The sequence below is a fragment of the Myotis nattereri genome (assembly GCF_964212035.1).
Source record: "Myotis nattereri genome assembly, chromosome: 18".
Taxonomy (NCBI): Eukaryota; Metazoa; Chordata; class Mammalia; order Chiroptera; family Vespertilionidae; genus Myotis; species Myotis nattereri.
Window position 1 is genome coordinate 40,646,366 of NC_138093.1, and position 27,991 is coordinate 40,674,356.

The window sequence follows — 27,991 nt, forward strand, 5'->3', positions numbered from 1 at the left end:
TATGAGCTCTGATGGCAGGTGCGTGCCTAGAGGATGGGACCCGGGGATCAGCCCCTCGGTGTTTGCACAGCGGGCACATGGGGTGCAGGGCACGGCCAGCAGAATGGTCTCACCGTGTCTGGGGGACCCTGTGTGGCTTACATAGGCGGAGCTGCCTGGGATGACAAGTGAGCAGGGGGAGGGGCCGACGTCTGAACTCACTGTGTTCCCGCTGCCGCACCTCCCAGTCAGCGCTCACTCCTGGGAGAGGGGCGCTCGCTCCTGGGAGAGGGGCGCTCGCTCCTGGGAGAGGGGCGATCCTGTGCAGGCCCGTTTGCGAGGATCAGGACAAAGGAGCAGGACAAGGCCAGCGCGTGATCTGACTTGCGCCTCCCGCTCCCCTTCCCCATCCCTAGACTTAACTCAGTGGATTAGCTTCCTACGACGCCTCTTCACGTTTCCACTCGCATCCGTTGTCTCCCAGCTCTGGGGTCGACGTTGGAAATGGCTTCAGGGGCCCAGCCAGGGTGTTGGTGCCACGCTGCCCCCGAGGCTCTGGAGGTCATGGCTCCCTCGCCCGCTCCAGCCCTCAGTAACGCCTTGCCTCGCTTGGCTCCCAGCCTCCTCTCCTCACAGCGCGCAGCTGAGCATCCTCCATCCTCTCTGCTCCGGTCGCCTGCCTCTTCCAGGGACACTGTGATGGGGCCCATCAGGACGGTCCCTGTCTCTCCTCTCAAGATCCTTGCTTGTCTTTGCAAGGTCTCTGCCACGTACGGGGACATGCACAGGTTCTGGGGACGAGACTTGGCCACACTGGGGGAGCATTACTCAGCCGGCCGCACAGCACGGTGTGTTCCGGGGGGCTGTCCGCTGTCCCGTTTGACAGATTTTGACAGATTTCCCTGAACAGACACCTTGTGGTTGAGGAAACACCTTCCGAGAGGAGTGACTCACGCCCACGGGCCCCACCAAGGAAACGGGCTGATCCTGGAGCCGCCCCCTCTCACCTGGAGAATTTGTGGGATGTGGCCCCATTTCCCGGAGTCTTTTTCTATTACTTTGATTTCCTTTTGAGAGTTAACACCTTGCTGACTGGTTATGAGACAACTCATGTCTGCACTTACATTAAGTAATTTTAAGACCTGAAAGCAACACGTAGTTTTAAAATTACTTGAATTAATGTGAGTGCAGACTCAAGTTTTCTCATGACCGGCCAGCAACGTTTGACATGGAAATATGAGTTGTCTTGTGAGCGGGCAGCAAGGTGAGAAGCAGAGGCCGCCTCCCTCCGCAGCGGACCTCACCCCCGAGGGAGCTGCTTCTCCTGGGATCGTCTTGGAGGGAATAACTGCCAACTAACCCAGGACTGGGATGAGGCCACGTATACATGGGTCCGACTCGGGGCCTGGAGGTGCATTGTGAGTTGTCTTTGGTTGGCGGACTCCTGGGCTGGAGGTGTTTACAGAGGGTGTTTGGGGGACTGTATTAATGCAGGAAAGAGACAAATGCCTCCTGCTGGCACCCTCCTTGCCAGAGCGGAGGGTCCTGATCTTATGTGGCTCTTCAGGGACCTGCAGATGGAGAGGGGCAGCCTCTCCCCTGGGCAGAAGGTCGCCGCTGGCCCCTCCCCGGCTGCCCTTCACTTCAGGCCCGTGGGCCTCTGGCGGCCCCAGCAAGGGTCTGGCAGAATGCGTGCCCAGGCCTCGCAGAGAAGGCGCAGCTGCGTCCTCCCGCTTCTCCCAAAGCAGAACCCACTGGCCTCTGACCCTGGTGCTGAGCTGGGCTCTCCTTGGACTAACACGATTCCTTAGCTTTTCTTCTAACCAAGCCCGCTCTTTGTTTTCAGGTGTGTGTGTGTGTGTGTGTGTGTGTGTGTGTGTGTGTCTGCGGCGCTGTGAAAACTAGCAGAGATCAGGTCCGCGGGAGCGGGAGTGGTCTTTCCCAGTAAGTCAGAATCCACCACGCCCATGGCGGTAGAGGAAGATCTAGACTCCTGCGGGCCCCCAAAGAGCCGGACCTACCTGTCCCTGGGCTCAGAGGGGACTCGGGTCTGTGATGGACTGAAGGGCTGGGGGACAGGCCCCTCAGCGGCCCAGGGACCTGCGGAGCCGCAGCGCCCGCCACAGACCTGGGGCTCAGAAGCTGCATTTTAGCAGGTGACTCCGTGATGTTTGTTCACCAGGCTTGTGGAGCCAGGGTTTCAACTTCCGCCACACGTTAGAATGGCCAGAGAAGCCGTAAAACCACTGAGGTCTGAGCTAGCTGGTCTGGTGCGGGAGAAAGAGAAACATCTATTGGTTGCCTCTGTACTCATGCCAACCGAGGACCAAACCCAAAACCTAGCCCTGACTGGGTATCGAACCATCAAACCCTCATTGCACAGGACGATTCTCAACTAAATGAGCCCTCTGCCTGCCTTCAGTAGAGATTCTGAAGAAATCTCATTGTTATCCTACATAGCTGTAATCTCAGATCCTAACCCAGCTGTGGGCAAACTACGGCCCGCGGGCCGGATCCGGCCCGTTTGAAATGAATAAAACTATTGAAATAAAAGACTGTACCCTTTTATGTAATGATGTTTACTTTGAATTTATATTAGTTCACACAAACACTCCATCCATGCTTCTGTTCCGGCCCTCCGGTCCAGTTTAAGAACCCATTGTGGCCCTCGAGTCAAAAGGTTTGCCCACCCCTGTGCTAACCAGAGCCTAACTGCCTTGACCGTCTGATCATTAAGCCCTCTGCGTCCGCGGTATCCCACCACGTACAGCACGGACCCTGAAAACGGGCACCTCTTCAACTGCACCCTTTCTCTGAGCCCAGTTTTCACAGCTGCCAAGGGTGCCAGCCGGGGGCAGGGGGCAGGGTGCCAGCAGGGGGCAGGAGTAGGGGCAAGCTGCTTATTTACATAAAGACTCAACAGGAAATAAGTCACAGAGTCAGGGTTACTTAGGAGGCTGGTGCCAGATACATTTTATTATATTTAGAAAAAAAAAAAAAGTAACTGGAAATAAAAGTAAGTCATTCAAAATGAATGAGAGTTTTTAACACCCTGCCCACCCTTAATGGCAGCACTTGGACCCACCGCCCAAGCCGGGTTTAACCCACCCGAGGTGCTGGAAGGCGGAGCACACGGTGGTGCCCATCAGGCCGAGGAGGGCGATGGAGCCCAAGGCGCCCCGGCTCCGCTTGCTGGGCTCTGGAAGAGAAGGAGGAGGAGGAGGAGGAGGAGGAGGAGGAGGAGGAGGAGGAGGAGGAGGAGGAGGAGGAGGGGGAGTTATGGGCCGCTCCACAGGGACGCCGTCCGCGTCCGCGAGCCCTGCCCTCCGGGCGGCAGACCACCTGGTCAGAAGCGGTCAGCCCCCCTCCCGCCACGCCAGGCGCCACGCCAGGGCTGCGTGGGCCTCAGAAAGTCACAGGACAGTCATGGGAGCTGCGAGGCTTGGACCTGGCCGGGCCGCCCTCCCCTTTAAAGACGCACGGGCAGCAGGACCCTCTCCCTCTGCCTGCCGGCCCCCAGGCGTGAGCAGCGGGGCCCGGAGTCACCCTGCCTGGCTCCGAGTCCTGGCTTATAGTTCCCACCCAGTGGCTCTGTGACGTAGAGAGAGCCTTCATCTTTCTAAGCCTCAGTTTCCCCATCTGTGAAAGAAGATGCTATTATCTACATCACAGAATTGCTGGAAGTTTTGAAATAGCGAGATGCAAAGTTCTTAGAGCAGCAATGGACACAGAAAATGCTCAATAAAGGTAAGTTTTGTTACTATTCAAAGGTGAGTAAGAAGAAAGACTGTAACGGACCTTCCACCTAAACCTCCAGTTCCGCCCCCTTTCCCTAAAGTCCTGCTAAGAAGGGAAATGTAGCCGCCTCAGGTTTGCACCTTGCTTCCCTGGCGGGAGTCCGCGTGGCCTTACCTCCTGTGTAGTAGCCATAGGCATAGAGTACTCGTCCCACGATCCAGGCCAAGCCCAAGCCCGAAACGACTCGCTAAAGAAAGGGGGGGGCGGGGAGGGACATGTTAGTGTTTGCATTCAAGGAATAGGCAGAGCTGTCAGCTGTATTAACATTGTTGACCGCACAATGTTTTAGCAGAAAGTTAGTAATTTCACTCGTGTCACGAACTGCAGACGTGCTCTTCTGGCAGCTGCTGTGGACAGAGGGCTGTGGAGGCCCAGTCCCAGAAGGGGAAACGCCTGTCCTCGGTCAGGACTCCGGTAAGAGGACACTTTCTGGCCAAGGCAGGACCGAAAGGCAAGTAATCGGGTTCAGGAAATGGGCTTGATTTACACAAGGTAGAGGGCAGACCAACCCCACGGCCCCCAGGGCTACCGTGGCCTCCGAGGCCCATCACCCCCTAAGGGGCCACTGCATACACTCAGGTGCCTACGGTCAGGTCCCTGAGACCAGGCAGCTGGTTGGTTCACCGCCGTCACCTCAGGCGATCAGTGAGTGCTTGTTGCAAGAATGGATGAATGTGCAAAATAAAACATAGAGTCAGACCTGGTTCAAATTCTGACTCTCCTATCCTGTAGCTAATTGACTTTGAGAAGGTTACACAGTATCCATGATGTTTCCCCTCATCTGTGAAAAAAACCCACAACGGAAAATCTGCCTGACTTAAAGAACTCTGTTAACACAGACAATAGGGTGGTGAAGGTCTGGGGCAGGGGCGGGGGTGGGCTGAAGAGCGTCAATGGGGAAAAAGGGGATGTATCTAATACTTTCAACAATAAAGATTAAAAAACCACACCAGGGTTCTGCCCAGCCAGGCGTGGCTCAGTGGATGAGCATCGACCCAGGAACCAAGAGGTTACCAGTTCGATTCCGATCAGGCCACATGCCCAGGCTGTGGGCTCCATCCCCAGTAGGGGGCGTGCAGGAGGCAGCCGATCAATGATCCTCCCTCATCATTGATGTTCCTCTCTCTCTTTCCCTCTCCTTTTCTCTCTGAAATCAATAAGAATATATTTAAAAAACCAAAACCACAAAAACTCTGTTAGCAGTAACCGAATGAAATTCTTTTCAATAAATACGCAGGGCCTGGAGGAAATACGTCGGACCCCAGATGACACCCGGGGACAACTCACCGGGTGGTACACACCGCCCACCGCGAGGAAAAATAAGAAGGGAGGGTACACTTCCAACCTGCAAGAGACAGAAAGACACTTTTAGGACGCGCCCCAGTCGGTGCGGAGGGGCTCCTACTAAACACTGAGGAGGGAGACCGGCCCCCGCCCGCCTCGGGCAGAGGGGACGAGGAGCAGGAGCGGGGGCGCCGTCTGACCAGCCGCGAGGGGCTCTGTGACTCGGACGGGTTTCCCTGCAGAGCGTGGAGCCCTCACTCCCTGGGCCGGGGGACTCGGTGTCGCCTAGAGCGGCGGCTACCCCTCCGGCGGGGGGTGCGGCACGGAGACAGCCTTGGCGCGTCACCCAGGACGCCACCATTCCAACGCTTCCTTGTGCTTACTGTCCAGTCTGCTCGCTTACAGGTTTTTAACTGAGGCTTTTCATGAGCGCCTGTGGTCGCCACCGTCGCTCTCACAGACAGGGCGCGACGGGCGGGGGCGGGACAGAGGCCCCCCCCCACCCCCCACCCCCCGCGGCGTCTGGTGCCGAGGCCACACTCACGTGTTCTGGTGGGCTCGCTGGATGCAGTTGAAGAGGTGCCCGTTTTCAGGGTCCGTGCTGTACATGGTGGGATACTGCGGACACAGAGGGCTTGCTGATCAGACGGTCAGTGAACATGAACCTGGACGCTAATCTAGCCCAAGCTTCTACGTCGGCTTAATTGTCTGCAGTGACCAGGGCTGGGTCCTCAGAGGCAGTCACTCGGGCTGTGAATGCCCAGGAGTCAGGGACGGAGCAGCTGTGCCACGGCCATCGCGGCCGGGTTTCTGACACGTCGCAGACACCACGGGGAAGACCCTCCCACAGCTCCCGAGGGTCCCCGACGGGGGCAGCAGAAACAGGAGAGGTTTTGACGGCGCTCCATTAAGAAAAGGAACGGGACTAGGGACTAGTAAGAGCACTTAGAAGCAGCTCGAGTCTAACGATGTCACTAAACAGAAAGACACCTAGAACCGCTCCCGGGCCAACGGCAGCGGCACCCTCTGGACCAGCCAGAAGGACCGGGGGATGTGATGGGCCCCCACCGGTCCGGCGGCTCCAGCCAGTGCGCGGAAACGGGACAGTGGCCTGGGGGTGTCACGCCGGGAACAGCACTGCCTTTGAACCCTCCGCAGAAGCATCCCCCTTCCTGGAGAGCAGCTCCGGCCCAGCAGGCTGTCCCCTGCCCGCCCACCTGGCCTTCCTGCAGGAGCCGTGAAACCAGCCCCCGCAGCGCCCGCGTTCCCTGCCTTCTTCCTGCCGGGAAGGAGCAGCTTTTCTACAAGGTCCAGTCCTCACGCTGCCGCCACTGACCACTCGCCTCACCTCGCCTCCCCCTCCAGGTCGGGAAACAAGTTCTCGCCCAGACCACGTGTCCCACTCACCTCCACCTTGTACTTCTTGCGGGCTTTGGAGACGTTGATGGCGAGATGCATTACCATGATGAAGCTGGCGGCCCCGGTCAGGACCACGAACCCGTACTCCTTGGAGAGGACGGCCATCTCGGCTCTGAAGGGAAACAGCAGGGACACCAGCCTGTGGCGAGCGCAGCAGGAGCAACGCACTCCGGCAGGTCACAGGGGCGCGACGAGGCCTCGAAGAAGTGGCTGGAGATACTGCTGCGTCCACGCACAGAATTTAAAACTATAAGGATGCAGCCTTCACAGACAGTCCTCGACATTATCGTCCACTCTCTCTCGTGCTGGGTTCTCCATCAACACGACATTAGGAGCCGTGTCTAACCTCTGAGCTGCTTGCAGGGCAGCCTCCCGCCCCTCTCCAGGATGGACCCAGTGGGAAGGGCTGTCTCCATGAGTCAGTACTAGCGTCACTCCAAAGTGTGGAAAATCAGCTCGGTAGTTATTAGAACAAAAATATGGGCTGGATTCTGCAGACCCTTTGAAAACGAACGGCTGAGCTTCCCCATCTGCCCCGTATCCTTGGAAGCTGCCTCCGACTGTCCCAAAACAGTGAAACCAGCGCATTTGGTTCAGGTCAAAGTGTGCAGGTCGAGAGTCGGCTTCCAGACCCAAATCTTTGGACAGGGCGCTGGGCTCCCGGGCAGGTGGGCACACGGTGTGCTGGGCCGCACCGTCAGCTCATGGTCCCTCTCCCCAAGCCCACAGCACCGGGCTACCCATGAGGCAGGGAGGCGCCGCGAGGAGGGCAGAGCCAAGACCAGGGAGGCCTGAGCACCCTCCCCAGCCTCCGAGCAGCCAGGCCAACACTGACCTGGTGCTTAGTCCTTGACCTCTGTTCCCCGACTTGCAAGGACTTGGGTAGGAGCAGCCAGGCGGCAGGACTAAGTGCCTCTCGAGCAGGTGTTTCTACTGCAGGCAATGGCCCCTCAGAAGCAAGTGCCCAGAAACCTACAGTTCGAATCGAGCATGTTGGACTCGCTCCTCTCCCAGAGCAGAAACGCAGTCTGGGAGTTAGGCCCCGGGCCGCCACTCCCCTGGCGCTTTGCTAAGGTGACGGTGGTGGTTGCAAAGGGCTGCATCAGCGGGAATGGGAATGCCTGCCCCCTCCTCCCCCCCCCCCGCCGCCCCGAGGCTCCCCCTGCAGGGGCCGCAGACACCTGGACAGGTGCAGGAGCAAGGCACCCACCCAGGGAGGAGTCCTGCTCCCTCGCCAGGGGCCTGCACTCCTGCGGCTGGGATCCTGCCAACACAGAGCCAAGCTCCACTGAGGTTGCCGCTAAGCTCCCAGGAGGGAGTCTGGCCAGGCACCGACGTGTGCTTAGAGGAACCTGTGGGGTCGATGCCACTCCAGGTGGCTTTCAGGAACGACCCCCTCCAACTGAGGTAACGCTTGCCACCCGGCACAGTCCTGGAGTCCAGCATGTGCGTCCGTTACAGTTCCCTCCCCTCAGACCTCCCAGAGAAATGGGGGCAGCTGGCTGGCTGGGCTCCTTGGGCAGGAGGTCAGAACCCAGGAAAGCAGGCACCGAAGCTGCTGAAAACAAATCCAGGGACTGAGTCACGGCAAAGGCTCGTCCTGTAAGGAGGGAACCAGCTTAGTTCCCTCAGGGAGAGAAAACCTTAATCATTTGCTGAATTCTTTTTTCCTAGGAATCCAGGGCAAAGGGAGGGACATTTGCTCTGGATTCCTCGACCTTTGTGATTCAGGCCAGGTGTGCGCTGGATGGGTGGCAGCTCAGCTCCCGGTGGCCACACCCAGCAGTCCCAGCCCCACCCGGGCCCAGCCAGCCGGGCCAGCAGATAGCTGGGGCAGAGCTCCAGAAGCTGATAAGTGGCACGGAGGCCCTGGCCGGTGTGAGCGCTGCTGCGGGCGGCACGCCACGGCTCTGTGTCACCAGCAACCCTTCCGCCCACCCAGCACGATAAGGCCGGGCAGGAACCGCCCTAGACTCTGCCTCTCCGTGTGCCGGACACGCAGCCCGCCCAAGAGTCTGTTCGCAGCTCAGCTTCACGGCCGTGAGGAACACTTTGCAACTTGCTTGTTTGTTAATCATCTTACAGCGTTTAAGGTTATACATTAAAATTTACAATTTGTATAAATAAGAGTGCATTTAGGCCCATACAGGGTGAGGCAAAAGTAGGTTTACAGCTGTTGGTATGAAAAATGATACAATAATTAATAAATAATAATCTAATCTAATAAAAGAGAAACATGCAAATTGACCGCACCTCCGCTATGCCCCAAGCCATGACCACCAGCCAATCAGAGTGACTATATGCAAATTAACCCAACCAAGATGGTGGCTGGCAGCCACGGAGCTGGAGCAAGCAGGAGGCATGGTTGCCCCGGCAATGGAGGAAGCCAAGCTTCCCACCTGCCCTGGTTGGCTGTGGCCTCCACTCAAGGCAACAAAGTTTCAATTATAGAAGCTAAATAAATCCCAGATATCTGTTTCCAGCCAGCCTCCACTGGGAGCTTGGGTGGCTGGGGGCTGTGGCCCGCCTGCAAACAGCCATCAGCCCCTCACCCAGGCTGGCCAGGCACCCCAGGGGGGACCCTCACCCTGAAGGAGCTGTGGCCAGCCAGCAAACAGCCATCAGTTCCTCACCCAGACTGGCCAGGCACCCCAGCAGGACCCCCCACCCTGAAGGGGGTGTGGCCAGCCTGAAAACAGCCCTCAGCCTCTCACCCAGGCTGGCCAGGCACCCCAGCGGGGACCCCTACCAGGAAGGGGCTGATCCGGGACACCCATCAGGGCAAACCAGCCGGCCCCCACCCATACACCAGGCCTCTGTCCTATATAATAAAAGGGTACTATGCAAATTGACCCTAACAGCAGAACAACTGGGAATGACTGGTCACTATGACACACACTGACCACCAGGGGGCAGACGCTCAATGCAGGAGCTGCCCCCTGGTGGTCAGTGTGCTCTCACATGGAGGAGCTCTGCTCAGCCACAAGCCAGGCTGACAGCTGCCAGTACAGCAGGGGTGGTGGGAGCCTCTCCCACCTCCTCAGCAGCGCTAAGGATGTTCGACTGCCAGCTTAGGCCCGATCCCCTGGGGAGCAGGCCTAAGCCAGCAGGTGGTCATCCCCTGAGGGGTCCCAGACTGCGAGGGGGCACAGGCCAGGCTGAGGGAACCCCCCTGAGTGCACAAATTTTTGTGCACAGGGCCTCTAGTACAAGAATAAACAATGTTTCTCAGGCTCACAACTGTAACCCTACTTTGCGACGCCCTGTGTCTGGGAGGATCTGGTCTGTGCATCACATGTGGGGGAGGGGCCAGGTGTAGTCACCTGGGACAGCCTGTCACAGGCTGGCAATACTCCTGCATTATTCATACCTTTCAGCTCATTCATTCCACTGGGAATCTGTTTGGTTCAAAGACATCACCTCAGCTCTATTTGTAATTGCAAACTCAGACACAGTACAGATGTACTAGCCTAAAGGACTAAATGGATAACTCACCCATAAAACACACTGCAGGAAAACAATTAAAAATGGGGTGTACAAAAGTGACAAATGTTGAAACAGGGTTCATTTTTAGCATGTTAGGTTAAAAAAAAAATAATGTGTATATACAGTATAGTCTTAGTTTTCTCAGTAATAGAAGAAAATATAAAAATCATAAGCCTAGTTATTTCTAGTGGCTGATTTATATATTTTCTTTTGCACTTTCCAATAATTTCCAAAGAAGCAAACATATACCCCAAAACTTATATAAAAATGGCCTGACAGCACTAGCCAGTTTGGCTCAGTGGAAAGAGCATCGGCTTGCAGACCAAAGGGTCCTGGGTTCGATTCTGGTCAAGGGCACATACCTTGGTTGCAGGCTCCTCCCTGGCCCGGGCCCTGGTTGGGGCACTTGCAGGAGGCAACCAATCCATGTGTTTCTCTCACATCAATGTTTCTCTCTGTCTTTCCTTCTCTCTTCCACTCTCCCTAAAAATCAATGGAAAAATATCCTTGGGGGAGGATTAAAAAACAATAATCATAGGAATGGCCTGACAGTGATGGGTGATGAAGAGACAGGAGCAGGTTGGACCCGTGACTCGAGTCCTGACATCCCCCCGGGGGCTCTGTAGTGAGGGGCTCTGTAGTGAGGACACTGCTGGGCTGAGTGTCTGAGTCAGAGCCTGGCTCTCATACTTCCTCTTTGTATCCTGGGAAACTTAGTCAGCTTCTTTCAACAGCCTGCCTCCCCACCGACTAAATGGAAGTCATAATGGACCTACCCACCTCTGTGGTTGTGAGGTTACGTGCAGGAGGCGCACACAGCTTATAACCCCAGCCCGGATGCCTGACACTTAGCAAGTGCTCAATAAATGCTGTACATGGAGTTATGTTATACATGCTGAGGTTCTGTTGACTGTCTTTGCCCTCATCTATAATAATCCTATCTAGTAACAGACAAACATGGTAATTGACCGTGCCTTCACTACGCCTTCCATGGGCTAATCAGCGAGATATGCAAATTAACCACCAACAAAGATGGCGGTTAATTTGCCTACGTAGGTGCGAAGCAGCAGAGCACAGACTGAAGGCGGCTCCGGCCGGAGCGAAGGCCTGGGTCCCGGGTGCCGGAGGAAAGCCGGTGCCAGCAGCCAGGGGAAGGGAAGGCCTATTGAACGAATCTTTTTGTGCAACAGGTCTCTAGTAAAAGCATAATATGCTAATTAGACCAGATGTCCTTCTGGACGTTCTTCTGGATGACAGTCTGGATGAAGCCGGGGCTGCGAGGGAAGCCCAGGTCCCGGGTGCCAGAGGGAAGTGGGTGCCGGTAGCCGAGGGAAGGAAGGCCTATTCTTGCATGAATTTCATGCATCGGGCCTCTAGTTCAGGGAAGGTGAACCTTTTGAGCTCGGCATGTTAGCATTTTGAAAAACCCTAACTTAACTCTGGTGCCGTGTCACATATAGAAATTTTTTGATATTTGCAACCATAGTAAAACAAAGACTTATATTTTTGATATTTATTTTATATACTTAAATGCCATTTAACAAAGAAAAATCAACCAAAAAATGAGTTCGTGTGTCACCTCTGACACGCTTGTCATAGGTTTGCCATCACTGCTCTAGTTCGATTATAACAGGAAAAATTTGAATAAATGATAATGAATGTACATTTAAGAATCTGTCCTTTAGAATTGCTATTTTAAAATAGCAAACAAATCTTAGAGCAACATGTGTCCTCTCCTTTTCTGAGCTGAGTGCAAATATATGATCTGAAAGGCAGACTGTTCAGGAGGAAGCACCTCACTAGTGCCGACTCTGCATCTACCTGTCCACGCTTACCTATGCCTTCTGCCTGCCCCCTCCTGGCCGGGCGCTGCAGGGAGGAGGTGAACAGCCAGACTTGGGCCCCTGACCTCACAAAGCTGATTTCCAGCAGGGGAAGCAGGCAAGTCAGTAAGCAGATACCCAATTCCAGATTTCCCCCTTCACAGCCATGATCAGAAACTGGGTACAAAGAGCCCCATGGAAAGGAAGCTGAGTGGCCGGGGCAGGGCAGGACAGGTCCTCGCAGAGGCGGGCTTCCAGCGGCTCCTGGCAGACCCGAGAGGCGGCAGAGCGGTTCAGCCGCAAGAAGGTTAAGTTGAAGGTTTAAAGGAACTTTAATCATTCCATCCAGTTTTTACTTTTCAGTTAGACACATTCTGTCATTGGTTTGAGAGAAGAGACCCCTTGGGAAATGTTTCCACTCCTGGCCGACTTGGCGTTGTTGATGACTGGTCTCCTGGGGGCACAGCGTGGAGGAGAGGCGTGGGAAGGCTGAGCGGCGCGGTGTTCACAGCTCGGTGACCCCGGGGCCTTGGATGAGTGCTTGGAACGCCATCTCTTTTGTGCGGCGGCGAAAAGACAGGGGTGCAGGGGGCTTTTCAGAAAGCTACCAGGCGGCACTGCACAGCCTCAGTCCTGGCGCGATCACGCTCCCAGCCCCGGGAGGCTGGTCTCAGCCCTGCAGATCCGCTCGGCTCCGGGCCTGAGTGAGCCACACGCGTCGCATCCCGGCAGCTGGCTCAGGTCCTGCCCTCCTGCTCCTGTCTATTTAGATGCCAACGGGGAGTTTGTTTCCTCCATGGATAGTGTACTGAGTCTAAGAACATGGAACTCCTTTATTCAACCACGACATGCAGAGCACTTACTGCATGCCAGGCACTGTTAGGTGTGGGGGAGACAGCGTGAGCAAATGGGGTCCCTGCCCGCAAGGCACCACCATTCTCGAGATGACGGAAGACGAACAACAAACACGCAAAACTCAACTGAGAGTGGCCTCCGCCGTGGAGGGCGGGGCCTGGCTACTCTCTCAGGATGCCGTGGGCCTCTCCCGTGGGCCTCTGCCGTGACAGCTGCACTGAGTGAGGGAGAAACAGCTGCACAGCATCCTGGGGAAAGAACAGCAAGTGCAGGAGCCCTGAGGCACAGCTGGCACGTTCAAGGTCAGGACGGTGCCGGTGTGGCGAACGGTGGGAATCGTAGGTGAGGTAGAGGGACCGTACAGGCAGGGAACAGGCAACTCTTCCTGCTTCTCCCTCCAGGGACTCGAGGAGAGACGCTGAGGAGGAAAAGCTGGGAGGGTCAGGAGGGGGCACCACTCCCCTGGGACGGTGTGACCCAGCGAGGTGAGCCGTCACTGACTCGCGTGCATGGGACGAGCTCTCAAGGTAGGAAGGGGCGCAGGGCAGCACAGACCCGGCGGCAGGGAAGACAACGTTCTGAGGGGAAGAAGTGGCCCCGGGAGCAGACCGAGCGCTCTTGGCTTTGGCGACGGGACCCCTGACGGCAGCTTCAGGGGAAGGGGGGAAGGGGGGAGCAGTCCTGCCAGCAGGGCCCCAGGCCTGTCCTGCCCCCTCCCCAGGAGGCCTCTGCCTGGGCGTGTTCGCACACCTGCCTCACGCTGACCAGCGACCAGTCAACACGCACGTGGACACTGACCACGGCACCCGGCCCGCGTCTCCCAGTGCGCCACTCGCCCTCCTAGGACAGACGGGTCCCCACGTATGTTTTTATAGTAACTTGCACATCGACAGAACCTCAGTGGAGGCTGCTGTTCTCTGTTCTAGGCCGTGGTTCACCTGCAGGGTTCGCTGCAACACGCCCTGCCCTGGAGTTTCTGGCCCAGTGGGTCCCAGTGGGTCCCGGGGGGCCTGGGAGTCAGGCTTTGTAACAAGTGCCTCGGTGAGGCTGGGGACGCTGTCGGGACCACCGTTTAGGAACATTTCAGGTGTTGCTATTGCCCACTTCCAACCCACAGGCATGGCCCTGCCGCACCCCGAGCTCCAGGGCTGAGGAGCCAGAGATGGTTTGCAGAGCGAGCTGCGTCCAAGCGCCCAGTGGCCCCGCACACTTACTCACCCCTGCAGCCCGGTTCCTTCAGCCAGCTCCTGGACGAGGGCTCGGAACCAAAGAGGTGGGCCCGAGCTCAGGACCTGCTGGGACTGCCTCCTCCGCCTAAGCGGTGACAGCCGCTCCTTCCCAGCTCTCTCCACGGTCACGGTCACCCACCGGACCCAATGTGCCCACTCATCAATTCAGCCAGAGCGGAAGGTTTTTCACCTTTACAGTGATGCTCCTTACGCACGGGAGCACCTGAGACAGCCACGGTCAGACCATAGATCAGGGGCACCTGACATTCTCTATTGATTTCAGAGAGGAAGGGAGAGAGCGATAGAAACATCAATGATGAGAGGAAATCATTGATCAGCTGTCTCCTGCATGCCCCCCACTGGGGATTGAGCCTGTAACCCGGGCATATGCCCCTGACCGGAATCAAACCCAGGACCCTTCAGTCCGCAGGCCGATGCTCTATCCACTGAGCCAAACCGGCTAGGGGAGGGGTACCTGACATTCTGAACATCGGCACCATGACTTCAAGTGAAAGGGCCACCTAAGGATCCACAGGCCCTCCAGCTACTCCTGGTGAATGTTCACCCCAGAGGGCAGGAATGGCAACCTGGGAAACAGCGGCACCCTCCGCCCTGGATACCTGCTGTCAGACCTGATACCGACAGAGTGCTTCTTGCACACCAGGCACGTACTAGTTTATATACATTAACACTCAGTCCCCACGACGACCCTGCGTGGGGTCACTGTTACCATCCCATTGTACAGATGAGGAAACTGAGGCAAGAGGGGTCTGTAACTGCCTAAGGCCCACAGCTAGCGAGTGCAGAACTGGGGTCTGAACTCGGGCAGGCGGGCCTGTGTCCTGCTTGGCGCTACCACACAGGCTGCAGGGCCCCCCTTCCTCAGGAGCTCGATCACTCCTTCCCCAGATGGGGAGCAATGAGGGGGCCCCTCCACTAAGCTCCCCTCAGGGGCAGTGCCAGAGCGACACCCGGCTCCTGCAGGACGGCCAGGGCACAGAGCCAGGCCGGGGAACATGCGCACAGGCCCACGAACTCTGCGAAGACAGACAGAGTTCTTCCTTCCAACCCGCTGCCCTGTGCTTCTCTCCTCACTAGGGGCTAGGGCAGGGGTGGGCAAACTACGGCCCGTTTGAAATGAATAAAACTAAAAAAAAAAAAAAAGACCGTACCCTTTTATGTAATGATGTTTACGTTGAATTTATATTAGTTCACACAAACACTCCATCCATGCTTTTGTTCCGGCCCTCCGGTCCAGTTTAAGAACCCATTGTGGCCCTCGAGTCAAAACGTTTGCCCACAGCTGGGCTAGGGCATCGGGTGGACGGTCAGTGTTGCTCAGAGTGGCAGGAGGAGGCGTCCTCGCCATCCCTCGTTAAATAGGCGTCAGCGGCGGGTGTTTCATAGGCGCTCCTTGGCGACTCCGGTAAGGAGCCTCATTATTTCTGTAGTTTTTAAAACAGCAACACCTGGTTTATAACGTTCTGATTTATGAAAGGATTTGTCACTGGCCAAACACGACCTTTTGAGGCTCTATCAGGTTGCGGGGAGGAAACTGGGAAGAGTGCTTTGGAAGCAGTGGGGGGTAGGCAGCAGGAAAGCCTGGCCGAGGTGGGCTTCCAGAGAGGTAGGAGCTCAGGGGTGCCCTGGTGACCTTCTGTGCCCTGGTGACCTTCGGCCCAGAGGTCTGTGGGCCAGGTCGGGGGGCGCGGGAGGGGTGGGACAACATCTCTTCTGTGCAGCTGGCGAGAAGACGCAGTGGCTTTTCAGAAAGCTACAAGGCGGCACTGCAAAGCCTCACTCCGGGCGATCGATCGGGCGCAGCCCTGGGAGGGCTGGTTTCAGTCCTGCAGGTCCGCTGGGCTCCAGGGCCCGAGTGAGCCACACGCATCCCCACACCCTGGCTCCAGGACCTGTGCTGACATTGTCCCGGAAGCCTGAGCAGCCCTGCCCTGCTGTTCCTGTCCTGCCCCACTCGCCTTATCTCACTGGGCCAGGGGTTCCTTCAGCTACACAGGCCTCAGCTGATACCCTGGGGCTCGGCCCTCCTGGGCTTGGCTCTCCTGGGCTTGGCTCTCCTGGGCTTGGCTCTCCTGGGCTTGGCTCTCCTGGGCTCCCCTCTCCTGGGTTCCCCTCTCCTGGGCTCCCCTCTCCTGGGCTCCTCTCTCCTGGGCTCCCCTCTCCTGGGCTCCCCTCTCCTGGGCTCCCCTCTCCTGGGCTTGGCTCTCCTGGGCTTGGCTCTCTTGGGCTCGGCTCTCCTAGGCTCCCCTCTCCTGGGTTCCCCTCTCCTGGGCTCCCCTCTCCTGGGCTCCCTCTCCTGGGCTCCCCTCTCCTGGGCTCGGCCCTCCTGCACCACGGACTGAAGGCCGCTGCCAGCAGTTCATGGGGCAGCCACCACCACATGGAGCAAAGGTGGGCTTTCTGGGCTCAGGCACTTGCCTCAAGTAATGGATGACTCTGCGCCGTGGAAGTTACCACTTATCTTTTACTAAAGTGAAAGCAATCAGATGTCTCAAGGGAGAGAGGAGTCCCCCTTTCAGCTCCCTCTGCCCTCAAACGAACAGACACACAGACACGAGGCAGCGTGGACAGTGGCACGTCCACGTGTAAGACTGTCCTCAGGTCAGACTGCAGTCTGCCCCTGACGTCTGTTTTACGCACCAGGAGTGGGACAATGACACGGCGCTCACAGACTCACGGGAGCCTCTCCCCAGCGGTTCATGAGAAGCCTGACGGCCGCTGCGCTGTGAACCCAGCCTTCCTCACACAGGCTCCTTCCTCACACCAGGGCGGACACCGTTTTCATGAGACTGACGTGAGGACGGTAACATGTGCTGGGCCCACCTCGCCAGCCTGAAGCACCCTGGGCGGCTGCCCAGCCTCGGCTCTGCTCCAGGTGGGTGTGCGCGGGCACAGGCCTCCGCCAGCCCCGGCAGCACAGCCGGCCCTCCTGACACGAGTGGAGCTCAAGGGAGAGCCCGGGGAGCCCGGAGGAGAGCACTGAAGAGCAAGTCCATTCCCGTGAAGAGGGCGAGGAAAGGCAGTCCCCGATTTCTGTGGGTCCAGCTATACCTGCAGACGCTGGGTCTGTCACTTCTGCGTGACACACATGGCACCTATGTGTTTGCCAGCGTTTCCAGTGAAGCCAGACTGAGAAGGAGCACGGGGACATTTAAGAGAAGGAGTAAGAACCGGGTGAGGATGCAAACCTCTTTGTCACAGCTGTGCCTGATCGCCCCTAACTGCTCGCCTGCCTGCCTGATCGCCCCTAACTGCCTCTGCTTGCCTGCCTGATTGCCCCTAACCACTTGCTTGCCTGCCTGATCATCCCTAACCACTCGCCTGCCTGCCTGATCGCCTCTACCCACTCTGCCTGCCTGCCTCATCACCCCTAACCACTCGCCTGCCTGCCTGATTGCCCATAACTGCTCACCTGCCCACCTGATCGCTCCTAACCGCCTCCGCTTTGGCCTGCGCCACCGCGGTTTCGTCGGGAAGGACGTCCGTACTAACGTCTGGAAGGTGGTTTGGCTGTCTGGTCTAATTAGCATATTATGCTTTTATTATTATAGATAGCCACCACTTGGCCATATACATATTCAAGAGTCACATGTTTTAATCCCAGCATTTTGGAGAACTGAGTTCATTCCTGCATTAGGGGTCCCTTGACCGCCCTTCCCACACTTGTCCCCTACGCTGCCATGGAGCCTGTCACTGTGACTCCACAACTCCGGGATGACTCACCATGGAGTCCTCAGCCCCTTCCACTGCCCTGTGCACAGCCCCGGGCTCGCTGCAGCGACACCCCTCAGAGGGAAGTTCTCAGAAATCCCAGGCAGAACCGTAAAGGAAGATCCCGCTGAGGCAGAGGTAGGAAATGCCCCAAGATGCGAATGTCTGGCAGATCCTGGTCGGGGCGTCCGCACTGAGTGTTGGAGCAGATGCGCTATACCTACCGCCTTCTCTCTGGAGGTGACCGTGAAAGGGCACACATGAGCCAGGATGGAGCTGAATCCCCTGGGAAAGCTGCTAATTGAGCTTCAGGAATCTAAGAAGAGTGGGTTTGTAATGAGACGGGACAGATCCTAGGTCCTTTTGCTGGTGCGAGGACACTTTGCCAACAGATCCTCAACACAAAAGGCTCCATGGGTGACAGTCCCTGATGTGGTGACACCTCACCTGGGAGCCCTGGGTCACACCGGACCACCTGGAGCTCAGCCTCCCAGTGACGGGGTCCCGGGGCCAGGCTGCAAGAGACGCTCCATGGCCCGAAAGCAGTGACCTCAGAGGCAGGGAGAGAGCAGGGGAAGCCACGGGCGCAGAAGAAGGAAAAAATCTCAACAATTGCTTATTTGTTAAAGTCTTTGCCAGGCGGCCCATTTACCTGCGTGGAATGCCTGCCTGGTGCCCACCTGCCGCCTTCTTCAGTCCTGCTCAGAAGGGCTCCTCCCCACCCGGCCCTACTAAGCGCCCTGCTCCACTGGAGGGCACGGCCACAGTGGCGACAGTCAAGGAGGGACAGAGCACAGGAGGGCTGTGAAATGGGGGGATGGATGGAATGACGGCTGCGGGACAGAAAGTGTGATGTGGGAGAGAACACAGCGAGCACACAGGCAGGGAGACGGCTGTACTTGTGGAGAAAGAGAAAGGAGGCGTGATGGAGAAAGAGTGGTTGGAGAAACAAATTATTATTCATACTACTTATTACTAGCACACGCATCATTTACTGCGCGTCAAGCACTGTTCTAAAGAGTTCACCACTATTAACTCATTAACCCCTCAGAGCATCCCTAGGATATATTATAACTTCCATTTTTGCAGAAGAGGAAACAGCATCAGAGAGGTTAGGTCATCTGCCCAAGGTCACACAGCCTCACAGAGGCTGCCTAGGTTCACACAGCCAGGCAGCCTGGTTCCAGGGTCTATGCTCTCAGCCCTTGGCTATCTTGCCTCTCAAGGAGGTTGGAGCCACCTTTGACCACATCTGACCTCTTCTGAAACTTGTCCACCTCCTCAGACTCTCTCCTTATTCACAAGAATAGAAAGCTAATAATTAACTCTAAATCTGTGACTGATTAAAGCCTGAGATCTTTCTAATTGGAAGAAAGAAAAAACCTTGGAAAAGGTCCAGAAAGGAACTTAAAAAAAAAAAAAAAAGCATGTCGGCACTGCAGTATGGCAAATGAGGAAAGATTACAGAAAGGAAAAACCGTCTTCCGTCTTTCAGGCATTCAGGTTTGCAAGGGGCAAGGCAGCCCAGAAATTGGCATTTCGTTTTTATTTTTTTAGGGCCGTCCAGTAAACGCCGGAAGACCTGCTGGACAAATTCGAAAAGAGCTGTAAGCACTGGCACTTGGTTTTTATAAAATGATTTCCCATGCTGCCTGTCCCTTCACTGGCATTACACAGGCGCCGAGGGCCACAGGGAAACAAAGCCCTGATTGCCAGAGGAGGAAAAGAAAAATCTCAAATGAGTCACACTGACACCACTTGGATTTTCCATCACAAGAAACAGCAGCGGATTCTGCAGAGTCCCCGCCAGGGTGCCAGCCATTCTGAACGAAGGAACCACCTGGGCTGCTGGCTCCTGCAGCAGGGGTCTCCCTCTCCATGCCTGTCTGTACCAATCAGTCACATTTCTTAGGCTGGAGAAATAAAATATCACTTATTTTTAAAAAGTGTACTAAGGCACCAATACATTAGAACCCAAGTTCCAGTTAATAAACAGGTCAACTCTGGAAAGAGCTCAGAGGGGGCCATACAATTCCAAATGCTGAAATCCTTCCAGGGATTTGCAAATGTATTGGGAAAGCAGTCCTGTCTCCTCATCGCTTTTCTCCCCACAAAGAGAGTTAGGTAGACACTGTAAGAGAGAGTGTAGCAAACTCAGGAATTCTATGTTACACAGCAGCCACTACCTGCTAACTGCTAAATTCTTCTTTTTCAGGAGGATGGTATACTCATAAAGAGTATTAATGAATCCATTGCAAAAACTGTAGCAACATATTCTTTTAAACAAATATTGCTTAAAAAATGTGAAATGAGCCCTAGCCAGTTTGGCTCAGTGGATAGAGCGTCAGCCTGCAGACTGAAGGGTCCCGGGTTCCATTCTGGTCAAGGGCACATGCCTGGGTTATGGGCTCGATCCCCAGGAGGGGGTGTGCAGGAGGCAGCCTATCAATGATTCCCTCTCATCATTGATGTTTCTAGCTCTCTCTCTCTCCCCCTTCCTCTCTGAAATCAATAAAAATGCGAAATGGTTCCTGGTCAGATGTGATTGGCAATGGTGTTCGGAATATGGATTCAGAATATTTAAATGGAAATACAGGGACTAGTCTGTTCAAATGCAGCCAGCTGTGCAGCAGGCACTAACTAAATTACTTTTTGACAAATTGACTTGTCATCCATTTCATTCCAGATTGGTCCAGGGGCTTTTCAGCATTTCTCTGGACAACGGGGAAAGCTCTGCTTTCACATCTGCTGAGTCTCTTTGCTGTCCTCCAATTACTAGTAGGAGGTTCCTCTCAGGACTGTCTCCTCGGAGAGCTAGGTCAGCAGGAGGGGTGTGAGGGTGTGGGGGGTGGGGAGACTGCCCTTCTGCGCCTTTGTGAGCCGCAGCTTCTGCGGCTGGCCGGTGCCCCACCAGTGCCTCCGTCTTATATATAGTAACATGGGTTCAGGGGTGAAAATGATGCTTGACAGAGTTTGCTATTTTTGTAACATTGTGTCAGGAGGAAGCTAAACAGAACTTCTTCCCAGGGGTGAAAAATATTTACGTGGATTTGGATGTTCGTTGTATTTAACACCGGTACATTAACTCCTAGGAGGAAAAACACTCTTGATCCCGCTCCTCACATACTAGTGAACCAGATTCATTGAGCCCAGTTCACTGAACTGAATTCATTGAACTAAGTAAAACACAGCCTATACCTCTGACCGATGCCCTTGGGTCCCTCCCAGCACTGCGGCTCCTCCGAGGCGCAGAGGAAGCGCAAGGCTGCGGCTGTCCGCCGCTGACCACACCTAGGCCCCCTGCAGATGCACATCTGCAGCGCAGTGCTGGCCTTCATCCAGGAATCCGCTTCTCCAGTTTAGGGACTGAAGGCCCAGCCCCACCCTCTTGGCTCTGCTCTCCCTTCCCACACTTGTCCCCTACGCTGCCATGGAGCCGGTCACCTCATGACTCCGGAGGAAAGTATCACAGAAGCCACAACTCCGGGATGACTCACCATGGAGTCCTCAGCCCCTTCCACCGCCCTGCGCACAGCCCGGGGCTCCCTGCAGCGACACCCCGCAGAGGGAAGTTCTCGGAAAGCCCAGGCAGAACCGTAAAGGAAGATCCCGCCAAGGCCGAGGTAGGAAATGCCCCTCTTAAAGGGTCCAATGCAAACTGAGAAAGGTTTCGGTGGGGCGGGAGGAAAACAAACACCATTCCCTCGGGGCTCCCGGGAGGTCCCTGGCAACACAGCCACAGCCGCAGCCGGCGCAGCGCTCCAGGGTCGTTTAAAACCCGGTGTTACCGGTGGGCCTGCCCTGCCCACTGCCCGCAGTGCCCGCACGCCCGTCCTCCGCACCAGAGCTGCAGCTGGCAAGGTCGGGCGCACAGTCCGGGGACTGGAGGAGAGGGAAGGAAGGGACTTTGGAAGGGTTGACCTTGAGAATCTCTCTGAGTTGCAGATGGCACGGCAGGGGCCAGCTGAGACGCTGCAAACCACTCCATCCTGGGGAGGATGCAGGGCAGGTGGAGGGCGAAGGGGATGGAAAGGTAGAAAGAAATCTGCAGACAGTAAGGGGGCAAGACAGCGAGTCTCTATTCAGCTCGGGTTGCAGAGATATGGGTGGTGCCAGCGCAGGAGCTGATGTGCCCCCGAGGGCCGGCGCGCCTCGCTGCCCGCAGGTGCGTGCACTCACCTGGATCGCCTCCGAAGGGCTGGTACAGACCGCAGCTGCCGAGCGCCGTGTGGGTGAAGTGACCAGGCCTCGGGCAGGGCGTGGCGTGGCTCGAGAAGGCCCCGCCCCCGGAAGCGCTAAGGCCACGCCCCCAGGCCGGGCTCCCAGCGCCGCGATTCCTCCGAGTGCCTGCTCCAGGCTTCTGGTTGTGAGCCAGAGACTGAAATTTCTTCCTCCTCAGGGTTGCCTGTTAATTTAACCCTTCCACTCCCAACTTTATTTATTTAGTCCTTCCGCCTTCCTAAAGTGGCCCCACCAGCTCATGTTTCCTGGGTTGGGTTTGCAGAACGGTCGCACGTTGGTAATTTGTCCCCAGCACAGCCACCGTAGCGGGCGTCTCGGCACTGGGTGGCGGGTGAGGCGCAGGCGTGCAAGGCGCATGCGCAGAAGTGGAGCGCTGCGGCGGGGCGGGGCAGGGGTGGGTGCGGCCGGTGCTCGGTGTCCCGGGGCTGCCCTCGCCGAGGAAGGGACTTAGGGGTGCTCGGCCTGCGCGTTTCCCTAACCAGTAGGGTCACTGTTAGTCCTCGCTGAGAGCCCGAGCCCCGCCGCGTGGTGGCCGCGCCCGCCCTGGCGCCCCTCCGCCGGCTCGGGTCCCGCCCTCGCAGTTCTGTTTCCGGGACCAGGGTGGCACCGCCCCGCGACCGCAGATCCCCGGTCCCAAGCTCGAGCCCCACTGTCGCCTGGAGTCCAGGGTCCAGCCCCGGGCGGCCGGGCGGTGGGCGCGGCCGAAGCTGCGGGACTGGCCGGCGCTGGGACCCGGCGCACCCTGCGCTCGGACCCTCCCGGCCCGGCGGGCTCTCCCCCGGCGCCGGGGAGTCAGGTGTGCGGGCCGGACGCCAGTCTAGGCTGGTGCTGTCCCCTTCGCTGGGCTGTCAACCCCACGCCCCCCGAGTCCGGCGCGGGCCCCTGAGAGGTCTCCCGAGAGGTCTCCCGTTGCTGTGTCAGCCCCTTCCAGCGTCTCCCCCTCCCACCTTCTCAGGCTCGGGAGGCTGTGTGTGTGTGTGTGTGTGTGTTTTCTAAATATATTTTATTTATTTTGCAGAGAGGAAGGGAGAGGGATAGAGAGTTAGAAACATCGATGAGAGAAACATCGATCAGCTGCCTCCTGCACACCCGCCACTGGGCATGTGCCCGCAACCAAGGTACATGCCCTTGACCGGAATGGTGGACCCTTCAGTCCGCAGGTCGACGCTCTAGCCACTGAGCCACACCGGTCAGGGCGAGGCTTTGTGTTTGCCGGCTTCTGGCGCTTTGCCCTTAAAGGGCTCCTCTGCAGGTTGGGAGGGAGGGAGGGAGGACAGCTCCTGGACGTAGGCCCCCCTCCCCCATTCCTATCTTGAAACCTGAGCCCCACGGTGCTGGCATTGAGAGGTGGGGCCTTTGGGACCAGATTAGAGTCATAGGGCGGAGCCCTACGAATGGGATAGCGCCCCGATAAGGGACCCGGAGAGCGCCCCTGGCCAAGGCTGTCCTCTGTGTGAGGAAGCAGCTCTGGTCCGACACAACCTGCCGGCCCCAGGACTGCAGAAACGAATGGCTGCTGCTTAAGCCGCCAGCCTGCCTGTTCCACAGACAAGAGGCAGCGGAGGTGGGAGGCGAGTGACTGAAGGACCCGGAGCGCAAGTCCGGCCCCTCCTCCCAGTTTTTCCTGTTTGACCACAGAAAGGGACTGAACAACTCAGGGCCTTTTAAAATTTTCATTACAAAAGCAGGATTTGTTTATTATAGAAATTTTGGAAACCAGCTTTTCTAGCCACTCCATTAAAAATGGCAACTTTTGCCCTAGCCGGTATGGCTCAGTGGTTGGAGCGTCAGCCTGCAGACTGAAGGGTTCGGAGTTCGATTCTGGTTAGGGGCACTACTGGGATTGCAGGCTTGATCCTCGGCCCCAGGGGGCAACCAATCCATGTGAGACGTTTCTCTCTCTCTTGTCTCTGCCCCTCCCACTCTATCTAAAAATCAATGGGAAAAATGTCCTCCCTTGACGATTAACAATGACAAAAATTGCAACTTTTTTTCTCAAGGCACTTCTTATCCCCTTCCTCACTTTATTTTGTACCATCTGACATATTGGTGTTAACATAAAAACATTCAAACCTGTAAGGAATTTTTGTGAATTTATTTGAGGCAAACTGTCGACAATTGCTGGGAAGCAGAACCTCAACAAATATGCTCCGGAGAATGGCGGGTTACATCTATATTTATACACTAGAGGCCCGGTGCACGAAATTTGTGCACTTGGGGAGATGCCTCAACCCAGCCTGAGCCCTCTCGCAGTCTGGGAGCCCCAGGGGATGTCCGACTGCCAGCTTGAGCAGTTGGACATCCTTAGTGCTGGAGGCGGGAGAGGCTCCCACTACTGCCGCTGCACTCGCCAGCTGTGAGCCTGGCTTCTGGCTGAGCTGCGCTCCCCTTGTGGGAGTGCACTGATCACCAGGGGGCAGCTCCTGCATTGAGCGCCTGCCCCCCTGGTGGTCAGTGTGCATCATAGCAACTGGTCATTCTGCCATTGGGTCGATTTGCATATTAGCTTTTATTATATAGGACTTCAATCAAAGGAAGGGATGTAGGTGGGTTACATGAAATCTATTGGTGATAGACTAGAGAGGCAGGAGAAAGCAAAGCAGGGAAACTCCTTGAATTGGATAAAAGGTAAAATGATAGACACATACTTAGGTGGGTGCAAGAACAATTAACTGGATAACAATGAAGGAATCTGTGGTCTCTGTCCAGGTGCCCAGGCACATTTGGTTGTGCCCCAAGGGGTCCAGAAAAAGGGAAGTTACAAGTTACCCAGACATTTCAAGGGTGTGTAATTATAGATGCAAAAAGACACATAGGCTCAGTTAAGGTAAAGGTTAACCTTATTTGTTACATGAACACATGAATGACTTTTCCATGAAGCCTGCACCTCCAGCTGACCACTTAGAAACGTAGGTATGTGTCCTGACCAGGAATCGAACCCACAACCTTCTGGCGTACGGACGACACTCCACCCATCTGAACCACCCAGCCAGGGCGGTGCTGTAAATACTGACAGTCACATTTTCCTCCCCAATTGCCCAGCAGGTTATGTTTCTGCAGCAGTCCACGGGAGCCCATCTGCATCGCCAACAGCGCGGGCTGTCGTCAGTCTTCAGCGTTTGCTAGTCTCATCGGTATTTCACTTTTGTGTTGATTTGCATTTATCTAATTGTCAGTAAGTTTTACTATTTCAAAGAAACTTTTTCTTTGAAAACTGCTAGTTCTTACCTTTGCCTGTTTTTGTGTTAGGTTGTCATTTTTTCTCCCTAACTTATACTAGTATAAGCATTTTATAAATTAAAGTAGTAAGGCCTTTGCTGCCATGCATGTTGTAAATATCTTTTTCATTTCACACTGATCTTTGGATTTTGTTTAACTTTTAATCTATAGAGAAAAACTATACATTTAAATTTATCAATTAAAAATATTTTTTTATTGATTTCAGAGAGGAAGGGAGAGGAGAGGGAGAGATAGAAACATCAATGATAAGAATCACTGATTCGCTGCCTCCTGCATGCCCCATACTAGGGATCAACCTGGGCATGTGCCCTGACCGGGAATCCTGGTTCACTGGTCAACACTCAGCCACTGAGCCACGCTGGCCGGGCTAAAGTTACCAATTTTTTTTTCTTCTTTGGAAAGTTTTTTCTACCTCATTCATGAGACCTTTTTGAAACTTTATGCTTTAGTTTATAGTTAACTCCTTGATACCTGTTAACTCTTTTGATAATTTTATTTATTTATGTATGTATGTTAATCCATTGATTTTTAGAGAAAGTAGAAGGGAAGGAGGGAGGGGGGAGAGAGAGAAACATCGATGTGAGAGAGACACATCGATTGGTTGCCTCCTGCATGCAATGGGATCAAACCTGCAACTCAGGTACGTGCCCTTGACTGAGAATTGAACCTGTAGCCCTTTGGTGTGTGGGCTGATGCTCTAACTACTGAGCAACCTATCAGGGTGATAATTTTTTGAGGCGCCAAGCTGAGGGAATGCATTAAGAATTGCATCCCCCCTCCCCCCCCCCAGACAGTTTGTCAGTGAATTTGTGTTTTTCCACCTTTTAAGTGTCACCTTCACCATGAACTAAACTGCCATTTGTATTTGGGTCTGTTTTTTTTTTTGATTTTGCATTGTTTCAATGATTTCTATTTTTTTCTCCAGTATAAAACTGGTTTTAAATTTTGCTCATGCCTGGGTGTTACTATGCAAAAACATTACCAAAAGTCACAGCCTCACAAGCACCCAGAACGCAGGCCCTCGGGGCATGTCTGAGCAAAGTTCTGTGGGAGAAGGGTTAAGGTGTGCCCGCCTGGCACAGAGCACAGCGGGTGGATGTGCCAGGGGCAAACAGCATGTCTGCAGATGCCTGATTGGGAAGCAATGCTCTGCGGGCACTTAAAACTGCAAGTTGGGCAGGCCTGTGCCAGGGCCCACATCTGCTTTCATTCAGAATGGTAGTGTATCTAGTGACCGGCGATTAGTCCTATTTAAGTAGTTACAGTGTAACCAGCTACAGGGCAGGGTTTGCAGCGCTGTGGGAAGAGCAGGCACACCCTCCAGAAATGGCTTCGTTTTCGGAAAAGAAGGAAGCGCTTAACTAGCAGTGCGCTTCCTTTTTTGCTGTTTAGGATGGCTCGCCCTCTCACACGCATCACAACCACCCCTCTCTTGGTTCTTATATTTTCTTTAGTGCAGTTTGGGCACAGCTGCCCCCTTAGTCCCGCCGCCGGGAGCCAGTGCTCCTGACCCGTCTGTCTTCGGCTTTTCTGGGGGAGCCTCCTCACCTCTATATCAGCTGTTTGCTGCCTTTGGGTGTCAGTTCAGATACTGTTTCTCAACTCTGCTGTGCCAGGGGCTTCATCATCCTCCACCCCCACCCCACCCCACCCCACCCCCATCTATACAGTTAAAGTCACAGCCAAGAATTCCCAAAACATTCTTTACAATGTTGGAGGACCCCAGAGGACAGGCGGTGCTGCACAGAGGAGGAGCTGCAATAGAAGACAGAGTCCGGGTGCCCTCAGGATTGTCAGGGTACACGGGTGTCTGCAGGCACCGGCCAGCTCCTAAAGTCCGCTCCATCGCTGCAATGGTCACACCAAGTGGACAAGGGGACCAGGGACTGCCTTCAGGGTGGTGGTCTGAGTGTGCGTGTGCACACTGCTCTGAGGCAGTCCCCCCACATCTGCTCCGATCCCAACTTCACACTCATACACGTGATCAAGGCAGAGGCAACGCAGCGAGAGCAGCTGGGGTTGTGGTTTCCAGTCTCCTCGGGCCACTTTCTCACAGTACAAGGTGGATTTTTGCATTGCAACCCAGCACACACACACACATTCACACACACTGGGATTCGAGGAAGTAGCTGGCCCTGGGGGAGTGACCAGCTCCAGGCTGTGACGGGCCCCAGAGGACAGAGTTTGCTGGTTTGGAGCTGGGTGGCCGAGGCGATGCGAGGAAACTGCTTCCCAAATAGACTCTAGGGAAACTTTATTACATAAACGAGGGCCCTGAGTCACAGACATTTGCATTACAGCCAGAGAACCCGTTCAACCAAATGCTTTAGGTATTTGCCAGAGAGACTGAGCCATATTAGCTCACGCAGTCCTGCTAATCCCGTGGGACTTAGGCAGACCTACCTCCCGCCTGCCCCTTTATTCCTACCAAGCATTTATACTTATATTCTCCCAGCCGAGGCTCACATGCCATCCCAGGCATGATAGAAGGTTTTACTCCCTTACAGTAAAACCAGTTTAACAGTTATTCCTCTGCGTGTCTGGTTTCCTTTGACAAACTCCCCTTTCCTGTCCTGTATGTGAACGTCCACGGCTGCACCAGATGCCAGCTGCTTCTGGAAGCTTCTAGGGCTGCGGGGTGCGTGGAGGCTGGTCAGTGGGGTAGGTGGAGGCTGGTCACTGAGGTCTGATAAATGAAAGAAGAGCAGCAGGAGTGCCGAGGCGATGCCTATTCCATCTGCCCTGAGGCTTAGCTTGCAGAGCCATGTGGAGGGACGCAGGGTGCAATCAGCACACACACCAACTGCCCAGGTGGGGGCGCAACACAGGCGCTGAGGCCAGTACACCTGGGACTAGTCAGACAGTCCCCGCCTTGCTTGTACCCTCGCATGAGTGGAAGCCTGC

At 55.5% G+C, this 27,991-nt stretch overlaps 2 protein-coding genes across 2 annotated transcripts in view; one reads left to right on the plus strand and one right to left on the minus strand.

The window, feature by feature from the left end:
* Positions 1-2,924: 2,924 nt before the first annotated feature.
* Positions 2,925-22,137, minus strand: MGST3 (microsomal glutathione S-transferase 3). The gene is made up of 6 exons (XM_081112579.1): positions 21,785-22,137; positions 6,469-6,592; positions 5,606-5,679; positions 5,065-5,122; positions 3,892-3,964; positions 2,925-3,178 (listed from the first exon to the last, which is right to left on the minus strand). Exons 2-6 carry the CDS (start codon positions 6,583-6,585, stop codon positions 3,042-3,044), a joined length of 459 nt encoding a protein of 152 aa, XP_080968705.1. The 5' UTR covers positions 6,586-6,592; positions 21,785-22,137; the 3' UTR covers positions 2,925-3,041.
* Positions 20,849-27,991, plus strand: part of RXRG (retinoid X receptor gamma) — a 133,986-nt gene continuing 126,843 nt past the window's right edge. The window contains exon 1 of the mRNA XM_081112572.1: positions 20,849-21,228. The gene's annotated coding sequence lies outside the window, so the exon portion shown is untranslated. The remainder of the gene's footprint in view (positions 21,229-27,991) is intronic.